This window comes from Vidua chalybeata, chromosome Z (assembly GCF_026979565.1).
Source record: "Vidua chalybeata isolate OUT-0048 chromosome Z, bVidCha1 merged haplotype, whole genome shotgun sequence".
NCBI classification, from domain to species: domain Eukaryota; kingdom Metazoa; phylum Chordata; class Aves; order Passeriformes; family Viduidae; genus Vidua; species Vidua chalybeata.
In genome coordinates, this window is record NC_071570.1 from 58,998,009 (window position 1) to 59,010,648 (window position 12,640).

The 12,640-nt window shown below is 37.8% G+C and overlaps 1 protein-coding gene across 1 annotated transcript in view; it reads right to left on the bottom strand.

The window, feature by feature from the left end:
* TRPM3 (transient receptor potential cation channel subfamily M member 3) overlaps positions 1-12,640 on the bottom strand; it is a 265,210-nt gene that overhangs the window by 49,296 nt on the left and 203,274 nt on the right. The window contains exons 13-17 of the mRNA XM_053968911.1: positions 7,016-7,156; positions 5,607-5,636; positions 4,252-4,541; positions 3,188-3,416; positions 624-791 (exon numbers count right to left, since the gene is read on the bottom strand). Of these exons, the coding sequence (XP_053824886.1) occupies positions 624-791; positions 3,188-3,416; positions 4,252-4,541; positions 5,607-5,636; positions 7,016-7,156 (858 nt within the window). The remainder of the gene's footprint in view (positions 1-623; positions 792-3,187; positions 3,417-4,251; positions 4,542-5,606; positions 5,637-7,015; positions 7,157-12,640) is intronic.

A 12,640-nucleotide genomic window follows, 5' to 3' on the forward strand; every position in this document is an offset into this window, starting at 1 on the left:
TTGTCTAATTCTTCATGATGTAAATTATTCTTCAAAGCCTATATTACTAATACTGACAAGTCTCTCCTTACACAATTTTGTTGAGTTGTAGAAGTGGAGCTGTCTTGCTGCTTGCTAGTGTCTTCAGTGGACTAAAGACTGGATGTGTGTTTGTGTGAAAGGCAATGACCACAAATACAAAAAGAATTCTAGAATAAATTTTCATAATTTTTCTGGCCTGTTTGCACACTTGCTTACTCTCTAGTGAAGTCAACTAAAAGAAAAAAAAAATCTCTGGCTTCCATGAATCTTTGGGCATTTCCAACCAAAGGTGAGCCATTTTCACACCAGAGAGGTCATGTATCATGACTGAGTGCTTCTAAAATCTAATTCACTTAGTTCAGACAACGTAGCATGAAATTGAGTCAAAATATGAGGATATTACAACACAGCATCTCCATGCACTGCTGTAGCATGGGGACCAAATGATGAAAACTTGTGTGGCTTGAGTCCCATTGAGGACTGTGCCAAGACTGGTATCCTATCATGTGCCATATTTAGCCATCAGATGTTCTGCAATGCCTACAGAGATAGGAACAACAAACTGACAGCACTGAGGCTGATGATTTATTGTGAGCACTTACAGTGAGTTCCATGTCTTCCTCATCTTTTTCTTTCACTGGCTTCTCTGGTTCCTCTGGATCCTTTTCTTGAAGATGGATCTCGTTGGCCTGGGTCATGTAGGGCATATCATCTTTGTTCTTGAACTCCAAGCTGAGGATTGAAGGAGGAAGTAGAATTCCTAGAATTACCTAAAGCAATAATAATGATAACAATAATCATCACAGAAAACAGATTATGGTCATAATGGTTACTTAACATCAAACGGAACAACTCCCTCAGGAGATTTAGGAAAAGAAAGATACATGTGCATGTGAGTTTCTATGACAATAAAGTATTTGTCATTGGGGGTAATGTTACCAGGGCACTGAATCAAAGCATGTAACTTTTACTAGTGCTGCTGTGAATGCTCTTGAATGTTTTATGTGGGTGTACAGACCTGCAAATATCTGCATTTTACATAATACAAAATACCAGTAAAAAGGACACACAGAGAGTATTTATTTCTACAGAGAGGGTTAATAGCTCTTTGTGTCCATGCTTAATGTACATTGTCAGTCAAAGTGCAACTATGTGTGTATCTGAGGAGACAAGGCAAAGCCAGCAAAAGCAAATGCTGATGTGCATACATATGCAGTCTCCTTAGATTTTGTTACAGTAACCAGGCAGCTGTGTAATGGTCATGGTAATACCAGTTCTTTCTTTTCTGCCTTCCCTCTCTTAGATGCAGAAGTGTAGAAACCAGTAAAATTTCCTTGTTGGGATTTATAAGTAATGAACAATGCTTGAGTTAACACCTTAGTACAACTGAACAGACATCACAGTAATACAAAGCAAACTCTGTATTCCCAAGCACAATTACTTTTCCTGGTTATGCTGCAATTTGATGGAGAATGATTTTCTGATAAATCTCTACCTGAATGAGAGTGAAACCAGATAACTTCTTGGCAGGTTAGGGAGGGTGCTTGTGCTCATCATATCAGCAGACAACTTGTGTGCTGTTGAAACCATTCAAAGTACACAATGAGGAGCAGGTAGTGTATGCAAACGCTGTACCCAGCCTTGGAAAAGCTTCCTGCACTGGTGCTGTGCTCAAAAAATGATGAGTCCCCAGGGAGATGGGGTTACAGGCAGACCTGGCTTCACAGAAAGGCTATTTTTAAGAGCAGGTAGGATTAACAGCTGCCCCTAGCCCTTCCATTGGTGCCATGCATCCCCATCAAAAATCTAAATAATTATATTCAATCTTTGTCAGTTTCAAAGGGAAAAAACTGTTCTTGGGAAATAAACCATGACTCATGCTTGCAAATTTATTTCTTTGTCATGCTGCCTCATGTAGCTTATAGCCTGCTCTAGTTTTAAGCAAGTTCTGCTAATGAGCTTCAATGAAATAAACTACATACTAGAAACTGAGTGAAGGATCCTTGTGAAGCCCTGGTGTTAGAAGAAGCTGAAACGAAACAGAGCCTGTTACCTTCAGTTATGCATTATGAAAGAAAGGTCTATTTTAGGGCTTAAGAAATGTGCTGAAAGGTGGAATGCATGTAGTAGGAAATTAGTTGCTGCACTGTTCTCCATGTACCATGACTGAATTTCTTCTAAGCTAAACAGTGAACAAGACAGCTGTCTCTCTGAAGGATAACAGGCCTGTGGGTTCAGGAAATAGGTTAGTAGGAATGTCTCCAAAAGTGAGAAAGTTTTTTTCTATCTGTAGCAGAACAACATATATGCACAGGTCCTGCATAGGAATCCTATCAGCCACTTGTTCTCATACATTACTGTCACTGGAGTAAGAGCCAGTTTGGAAGCAATACATGTACTCCTAAGCATTCTTGCCATTTATGAACATCTTTTCATACGGCAACACAGCTGAGTAATTACCAATTTTCACACAGGCAATTAGTGCAGAAGAGAGAATCTCTTCACTGAAAATATTTGCCGATCATCTGGGAGGAAGAGGCAATTGGTAGATATGTTCTGACTGGTGACTACTTTGGTGAAAAATGCCAGGGACTCAAATTTATCTCAGAAATCACTTTGCACTGTTAGTGGTTTTGTCAACTGTAGAAGTAAAGATGTAAAAGCTTTGAAAATGGGATTATCCTTTAAACCCTCTAAAGGAGTCCCTTCAGATGCCATCAGGAAGATTTGCAAGAGTTTGCAGGGAAATTTATGCTGCTTACTTTGCCTATTCTGGGAAAGGTTGTCTGATCAGCACCTTTCACTAGTGGTCAATTTACTTACACTTCCTTTTCCTTTCTTTATCTTTAAAACTCTTGACTAACTCCTCAAGTATACAGGCAGGGTGACACACTAACCTCCTAGCTCAGTTCTTATTCTGATAAATGATGCCAGAGGGGACTTTAAGAAAGGGAATGAAAAAATCTAAGCTGTGTGCTTTGAATTTAGGTTTATGATAAGCCCCATCTGAAAAACTGAACACAGGAAGAATATACCAGCTTAATGTCATTGCAAATAATTATCTGAAGTACAGTTACTTTAGATAGTTATTACTGATTTTTTGTGAACCTTGGCACCATCTATTCGAATCCTCTGAATGTTAATTTTATTTTGAAACAGGAATGACCTTTAGGCCAGAATTTTTTCGCATCCGGAGGCGACCCATCCACATGTCAGTGAGCAGCATCTGGCTGCAAGTGTGAGCAATGAAGTCCCTGTGCTTGGCTGCCACTGCAAGCTGCAGGCACGTGGCATTGCTCCAATTCTTCAGCTCATAGGTCAGCAGTTTCATTGCCAGCTGCTCATCCTGTTTGTATGACTGGTCCAACAGCTCGACCGCCAGCTGGCCGAAGTCCCTGCAACAGAGGGACATCCGTTCACTCCCGTTAGCATGTGCAGCCTTGTGCTCAGAATCTCTGCAACTGCCAGCCTCTGCAAGGGGCACATCACCTTCCAGCATGCAAATCGTGATGTTGACTCTACACATGGAAACCCACATTTTCAAATGTGAGTGGCTAATGTTAGGCATATAAATAAGAGCCCTAACTTAGCAGTGATGAGCACCCACACCTACCAGCTGTCTGCTCCCACCTCCCTGCCCACCTCTCTGACATTTTCTAACAGAAATCCTCTGGTTATCTGTAGCTTAAGGGATTGCTTCTCTGCTGTTTGCCCATGGCTTCATGGTCAAGCCTCCTGGAAGAAGGAGTGTCCAATATCCTTTGTAAAATCCTAAATTTCTGAAATTTTAACATCTTATGAAATCTAGTATCTTGCCTTGCTCATCTAAGCATGACTTGATTAATTAACACTTCTGCCTGAATACTTTGCTCATAAGGATTTCAATAAGTGTTCTGCTGGGTACGTACAGAGTATCCTAAAAAAGCACAGAGAAATGTTGCAGTCTGACTCTTGAGGCCTCAGGGTAAACACAAAAACAATATAGATATTCCACTGTCTTCTTGACATATTCTCATTTCAGAAGTTATATTGCTAACAACTTCTCTACTCTGGCAGACAGATTATTTAAAAGCCATTTAGATTTTCTCTAAAGGGACTGCACTTCCTCTACAAGTCTGAAATGAAAGCAAGGTACAAATAAGAAAATTTAGGCAGGTTCAGAAATATCTCTTCCTTTTTTCCTTTTCTTTTTTTTTTCCCTCAGAAAAGTGTACATGAAAGGAAATTCACCTGGAATTGTGGTTCAGCTCTTGGGATATGTCATCCACCATGTCATTTTCTGATGCTTCGTGGGCCATGGCTTTGCAGAGTTTGCAGGCCACTAGTGCTTTAGCCATAGCCTCTTCCCCATGTTGCCAAAAGAAGAGGGCCATCTTCTGACGTTTCATCAGCACAGCCCACACCATCAGCTCATGGAATGGGAAGGGAAAGTGATTGATCTCAGGGTCATCCATATCAATATCAACTTCTTCTTCTTTTTTCTTTGTTGGTTTTCTCCCTCGACGCAAAGGGACATCATCCTGTGGAAATTGTAGAGAATTTTTTTCATCAGTGAAGGAACCAAATCAATTTATACAATTCATTGAAATCAGTGCCTAACATGTATTCTGCAGGCCAGGCCATTCACCATTTTTTGGACAAAATATTTACCACAGGTAAACAATAAAAAAGGTGCATACACTGTAATTAAGAAGACAGTAAGCAGGGGAATAGAGGGAACAGAGCCTTGGACTATCACTCTGAATTAATAACATTATCACTCTGAAATTAATAACAGACAGTACAATCATACAATATCCAGAACCATTTTGGAAAAGCCACCACTAAAATCAAGCTAAGAGCTCACTTTAAATGTAACATCTGCTGTAATGCATCTACCTCTTTCCACCTCCAGAAAGTAGATAGCCAGTACATAGATGCTGCCTTCTATGCTTATTTTTGTGTTTTCTCCCTTTATCTCCTTATAAAAGTAGCAACCTTCCTTCTTTATTCCTATTCTGCATGTTTATTCTTTCTTTCTCCATCCATCTGTTGTTTCTGTTACCTTTAGTTTCTTTCCTATTCTAGCCTTTTGCTTTTATCAGGTGAGCTGACCTATTCTGTCCTGTGTCTATGGATGGAAAAATGAAAGTGGTTGTATAAAATAAAAAACCATGAAAATAGTACTATCCCCTTGAAGCATCAGGGTAGCCAAAAGTGCCAATAAAACTGAGATAACTTTGGATATCTTTGTATAAAGATTTCTGCATCATTCTCTGCAAGTGTTTAATTTCTCTGATCATGTCTTGAAGTTAGATGCTATCTGACTGAAATTCTGCTTGCCCTGCCAGACTGAAATATTTTGTTTAATTCTTATTAAACAAAAAACCAAGAAGATCCATAGTTGGGGCAGAGGCCTCTTTTTCCATAGCTATCTCCTGGACTTTTGCAAAGAAGTGTTTCTTAATGTGCTCCTTGTGTAAACAAGCTATCTGGATGAAAAATACTATTCATGCTTTCATTACAGTGAATTTGAACATTATCTAGATATAGTTTATATTTATCAAAGGAAGAAAAGACATTAAGATTTGTCACAGGTTGCCTACCTCCATTCCCAACAGCTTCAGGGCTTTTGGCTGTACGAAAAAAAAGTTAGAAAAATGTTATTTCTCACAGAATAGTGATGAAAAACTACAGCTATTTGTGTATACATATATGCATATGTACATGTGCATGTAGAGTGATGTAGAATATACAATAGATAATATATACATAATATAAAGTAGTGCAATATATACATATAATAATATAATGTAGTGCAATAGCATATATATACACATACACACCAATCAAATTTTTACATATATGTAGTTATTTCAAATTTGAATTTGACATTATTTCACCAAAACCATGTCAGAAGACATATATTTGGATTCAGGTACAAATTACAACTGGTCACGGCTGTTCTACCAAGAAAGTGATAGGGACCACTGATAAGGCATGAACGGATTTCACTGGAGTACATCACCATTTTGGCCACTGCCCTGGAAAACTTTTATTGACTGTTGTGGAGCTGCTCTGTGTGTTGGTTCAGTATGCAAGTGAAATCACTGCTCAAATGCTTTTCTCAATTGAGTGACTTTGGGAAGGAATTCTCTCCCACCAGCTACAATCACTGTCTTTCCTTTCAAATGTGAAGAATCATAAGGAAAAGCATATGGAAACAAATAAACCCAATTTAGGTAGTTGTCTCCAAGTGTTTCACAGAGCTGTTGCTATTGATAACCACTTATTAATAATTTCAGTGCTATGTATTGCTAAAATCTCAAATGTGAGGCAAAAATAGACAAAGAAGGAACTGCAGCTTCTACTGAGAGTAGCTAAACAGACTCCTGTTCATGCTGGATTGGGTCAATGGCAATATGGATGACAATAAACAGCTTTTGTGTTTTAGAAAGACTTTACTTTGTATTCACAGTGGCATAACTTATCAAACATGGAACCCACAAAAATACTTAACAGTGGTGTTGCCATGAACCCAATGACTGCAGGAGCCATTGGAGCCAAAAAATAAAACAAATTTTGAGTTATGGGTTTCTTTGCCCTGAAACCTTCAGATCACAATCAGAAGATGAATCATGAAATAGGAAACACATCTAACAATGCAGAAGTTTTCAAATCTAACTCAGGAATTAGAATTACAGTATTACTGGTGCAGGTTAAAAGACTTGTCTTTTAAAAGCTGTGAATACTCATAATTACAGGTTTTAGAGTCAGAGGAGACCATTTTATGTGCTGGTTTCAGCAGGGCAGCAGAGTGCAATAATTTTTTCATTAACTTAATAAAAACCATAGCTTGTATCTGTGTCTGGCTTGTGATGCATTATGGTGAGATAACTGCAATGCACATAATGGAAATGAATCTGGACCCCACCAGTCTGGAACCATGTAAGAAGATATGGTAATCTCTGCCAGCTGGTGCAGTCATGAGGATGGCAAACAACTTGTTTCTTACCCTCTTGGGCCCGAACAAATTGTGGTACAGTGTTCTGAACCGCTTTCGGGTGTAATTGCAGCGATATGCTCCTCCCATCAGGTACTCTATCACCAATCCAATATCAATCAGACTTATCCGATAATCAGGAGGTAAGTTTCCCTGAAGTGAAAATAAGGATAGTGGGAGAATAAATGCTTATTACTGACATTGTTAAATGTACTTTAAAATGATGTTAGAATAAAACAAATATATAAGTAAAAGCAGGAATGTATTATTATGCTGGTTAATTAATTCACCTTAAAATAGATCCAACCGAAACCTGGATATTCTCGCTTGCAAAGAAGACATAAGTTAAATAAGAAGGTGAAGAACTTGTTGGAAATAACAGAAGATAACATCAGTACACAGTACTCATATTCTTCAGCTGGGGAAACAAGGAACATGACTGCAGAAACAAAAGCATGAGGATCGATACACTTGAAAAGTCAGGCACAGTTTCTGGACTCTAGTTCTGCAAGATTGCACTTTTTCTGCACCAGCTCTCACCCACAACTTGTCCTGGCATCTCACATCTCTGCTGGCATCTCTCTGGACTGCCTTACCTGAACTGTCAAGGCATGGAGAAGTGATAAGACATAACATCTTTTGCTCACATGGGGTCAGCTCCTTCCCATCCTGCAGTGTTTCCTTCCCATATTCCAGGAAAGGATGGGCAGGAGGTGAGATTGGTGTTACAATTCTAGAGGACTTACACAGTACATGAGCTATCATTATTACTAGTTACTAGGGGCAAGGAGAGTCTATCAGCATTCAGTCTTGGAGTTATGTTCAAAGAATACACACCCTTGCTTAAATTTCACATCAAGAATGAGGAAAGCATCTGCATGTATGAGAGCTGTAATAAACAAAATATCTGCGGCTAATTATTTTGGGTTTTTTTTTATGAAGAAAACTACAGGCATAGCAATTTTTTTACATATTTCCTACCTGAGTTCCTTACATATTTTACTTAAAGGCCCTTTAAACATGTTATCTAGATATGTAATTTCCAGCAGAGCAATGGAGATTGTCTCACAAGAAATGAACTGAGTTTGTGGCAAGGGTCATTAGCAAGATCCTGGAAAAGATGCCTACATACTTCTCCTTCCATTTCTTTTCCTTTCTTACCCTCTGTTAGATATTTCTATATATCTATATCCAAACAGATACATATACCTATATGTATATATATGTATATGCCTATGTATATGCCTATTTGTAGATGCATATGTATATGATGTCTTCAGTATGTACCTTTTAACTGGAAAGGAAACAGAATGACAAATATGCCCATATCTTACTGTCTTTTTTTATGGGAACTTCCTTGCGCACATCTTCCTTCCCTTCACTTTCAAATCTGAAAATGGCATCACTAAGGTTATGAGTTCTCCGTTGCTTCTGGGTTGCAAAACTATGAAGAATGATTTCAGTAACAGATTGTCTCTCACTGCATATGAATTTGCTTTGAGTTAATGGGGCATTTCTATTCTCCAGTTGCAGTAAACCCAATGGGACATCTTGTGTGCTGAGCAATTTCAGGCTGAGCTGCACTCACAGATGTGCCAGTCAAGTCTCTTGGGGGTCTCTGGCAATGAAGGAACAAAACCCCAGTGTGGGCACACCTGCTCTTCTATTTCCTCCAGAAAAACTACACAAGATAAACTCTGATCCCTTTACAGGAGGAAAGGACTAAGGGGAAGGGAATGAACCCAAATGAAAGTTTGCTTCCTTCTCTAACTCTCTTCTGAGTTGACTAGATGATAGTTCACGTTTCAGTAACCATTCCCTACCAGAAAAGAAGACATGGTTCTGCAAATTGTGAATACATCATCTAGCTCTAGAGACCTCACTAAGAAAGTCTTCAGATTTAGAGAACCTTCTCTCTTCCGTGTATCACTGTGCAAAAGAAATGACTACAAAATAAAGGTGGAGAGACAAAGTATCCTTGTGTGTATTGTGAACAGTATCCTTGAAAAAAAGGAATATTACTCAAATAAAAATTGTCTCATATAGTCAACATTGCAGAAAGACCAGAAATTGTATCTCTTAGCTTTAAAAATTTTCAGTGCATTGTAATAATTTAATGTTCTATAATGATATGCAGTACAGATTACAGTGAGGCTGTAGCTTTTTTTATGTGTTCATTAGAAGAAGTTTAGTAATTCACATGGAGCAATTTTATGACTATCATGTCTTGCTTGAAATATGTACATGTCTGGAGATATCTGTCTGGCTTCTCTGGAGATGTCCTTAATAGATTAGAGCAGAGAATCACTAATGGAGAGCAGATGGCAACTGGTTCTGCAGAAGAGAAAAAATGGATGCAAAGATTCTCCTTCCTTTTCTACTTCAGCTATGAAGAGCAAGGTTTATTTCCTGTCCTGCTACCATGGTACAAGCAGCATGCTGAAAAGGCTGAGGAAGGAGAGAGGGAGGTTGTGCTTTCATAGTGACCATGACCAGCAATCGGCTGGCATTAAAAGGGACACAAAATCAAGCAAATTTAGTGGAAGAAAATTGAGCTGCTAACAATTTTTAAGTAATGTCCTCTAGCATATCCTTTTGCAACCTTCCTAATCTTGTCTAATTTGATGGGTGGGGGAATTACTATGGTTTGCAGGAATGTGTATTAGCTTAGATAATTTGGACATGGTAATATTTATGCTGAACAGTTGAAAGAAAAATAATGTCTAAAAATTAAATGAAAAATAAACCTAAAAAATTAAATTTAAAAAGTAAATTCTGCTAGGTTTGGTTGGTTTTCCCCCTAAAATGTTCTTCTCTCTCCAAAATGTGTAAAATGATAATTTTACTAGAACAAGAATGAAAGCATTAGCAGAAATGGGAGTTGCAGCTCCAAGGTAGGACTCCTTCTAACTTAAGGTCTTCACTCAAACTAAATGCTTTAATATTAAGTGGCAAAAACATTTGAGCAGTTAAGAAAGAACAGCAGGCATCAGAATGCTGCATGTGTTACAAAGCGTGAGTTTTTTTATATAGTTCTGATTTCTAAATTTTCATTAAAGATTTAGATAAAAAATATCCAGTAAAATAACTTTGATAAAAGATGCATCTAAACCACCTAGATAATACTGAAACCCTTCACTAAAAAAACCTCCCAAATCCATAGGAAAAATACACATTTCATAAACATTACTTTTCCAAAGTGAGAAGCCCTAGTAAAGAAAACTGGACCATCCTTGTGAAAGGAGTTACAGACATACCAAAGCATTTGCTCTGTCAGCAGAGAGCTTGAACAACCCTGGTAGTGCTAAGAATGCTTGTAAATGAAGCACAGTGGTGCAAGTGGGACAGAACCACCCCAAGAACAACAAGAATTTGGATGAACTAATTCTAGTGCAGTCTAGGTGGTCAAGAATGACTAAGGAGAAAGTTTGATTTTGAGGTAAGATAGTTGTCCTGGTTAATAATCAACTAATTACTGCTAGGACATAATAATAATCAATTAATTAATGCTAGGACAAACTCTTCGGTGTTAATGCACTATTCTTCTCCTGAAGAAATTTCAAGCTTAAACTGTAGCTAGTCAGTTACAGTACTTTTTTCACTTCGAGTTCATTTTTGTGTCACCATGTATCAAACCTCTGAGTTTGCATGCTGAGGAAATAATACTACTGCCAAAATTATATATATAGCTAGTTTGTTCTTTGGAAATGCAGATGTACAGTAGCAGTACAAAAAAACCCCAAGTTTGAAAATGTAAATAATCCTGAAGTGGAATTGAGATCTGATAATTATATACAATATTTTGGAAAAATGAAAAAAAATTCCATCTGTTAATTTCTACTGATCTTCATCTAGTTGAGGCAGGGAAAGATATTTTTTTTTTTTAATTTGTAGAGGGCAACCTTCACTTGCAGACAGAGTGTCCAGCACAGCAACTGTCTGATTCTCTCTACTTAGCCTGAGTACACTGATATGTATGGTCTACAGAAGAAATCCAAATTTAAATGTAAAATCCTGGACCCTTGACAGGAGATGTCAAAATGGCCATGAGGCCAAAAATGCAGGCAGGTTGGCCCCACTACGTAGCTAAGGCATTGAGGGGACTGAAAGGTGATCTGAGGCAGAGTCATTATGACAAAATTTGTCTTGTTAATACAAGCAAAATTTATGCACATTTAGATTACTGTAAATTCTTTAAGATTGTGTCTCCAGGCCTTTACAATATGCTGCCTAGGCTATTAGTCTTCACAGCAGTATTTGGAAATCCAAAGGGAAAAAATATTGTTGTATTATATGTTTGCATGCACGTGTGTGTGTGCACATGTATGTCTATAGGCTGCCACAAATGGGATCTGATAATGTGATTTCTGTTGTTCTCATTATTTGCTTTATTAAGCAGGCAAGATTGTCTTTAAAATAAAACAAAACCCAGCAAAACAAAACAAAACCCACTCTCCTACTGATTTATACAGCTATATAGTACAACACTAGCAAATTACTGCTTCTATAATTTTTAAATATCCATTTTCTATCTGAGAATCCACAATTATCAAGATGCAATTTTTTTTAGCATACACCCTTTTAAATAGTGCAAGTTTTAAAATTGAGAGGTACATGTAAATGCCCATTGTATTTCATATTGATTAGGTATTGTCTCAAGGTGGTGTGTTACATACTTTGGTATTTATATTCTGCGATGCTGTAATTAAATCTGAGAGTTTAGGTGTATGGCATCAAAATATACATGAACTCAAAAAACTAGCATCAGCAGAGCAGTCTGTCTTACATGCATGATGGGTCATCAAACTGTCAAATGGTGATGTGTCCATTAAGAAGTTTTTTCCAAGGAGGTGTTTTTGTTTAAACTGTTGTGAGATCTGAGGACTGATTTATGGCTTGGTTGACTGGTAAGGGATCTGCTCACTTGTCAGGGCTATGGTGAGCTGTCACTTCTCCTTATGAAGCCTGGCTTTCCTCATCCTGGACAAAATGAGAAATACAGCCCCAGAGGTCAAGTTTTCTTCAGGAAGGTGCTAAAGAGCTGCATCAGGCTGTCTGTTTTCAAAGCCCTCACATATGCTCGTAAGACTGATTCAATGTAGTTGGAATTAGATTTTAGATATCAACAGAGGAAAGAAAGATAAATTTGTGGAAAGATAACCATCACCTAGTAGTTAGAAGTCACTGTGGAACAAATAATGTCATCAAATATAGTGTACGTTTATTTAGTGTCTATCCATATACATCCATGAGTACAGATCATCTTTGACTACTTGATGGCTTTTCTTTCAAGAGTTTCTTTAAAAATACAGGGGTATTTAATTAGGGGCTCAGAAAAAAGAGATACATACTATTTAGTTACTCAACATACAGTTTGCTATGCCTTTGAAGGACTTGGAAAGGTGATTCTGGGGGAGAGAAGACGTTTGGAAAAAAGTAGAAGACAGATTATGCTTCTTTCGAATTCTTAAAGGCACATAAATAACTGCATATTGAGTAACAAAATATTCTGGAAACTTTAGCTTCAAGAGGAGTATTCATTCTAAATAGATTCTAGCTTCACTCTGCTCAATCCAAGGGGATTTGTGCTTAGTTTCTTTTTGTAGGCATTTCACACTTTTCAGCAGTCACTTAATA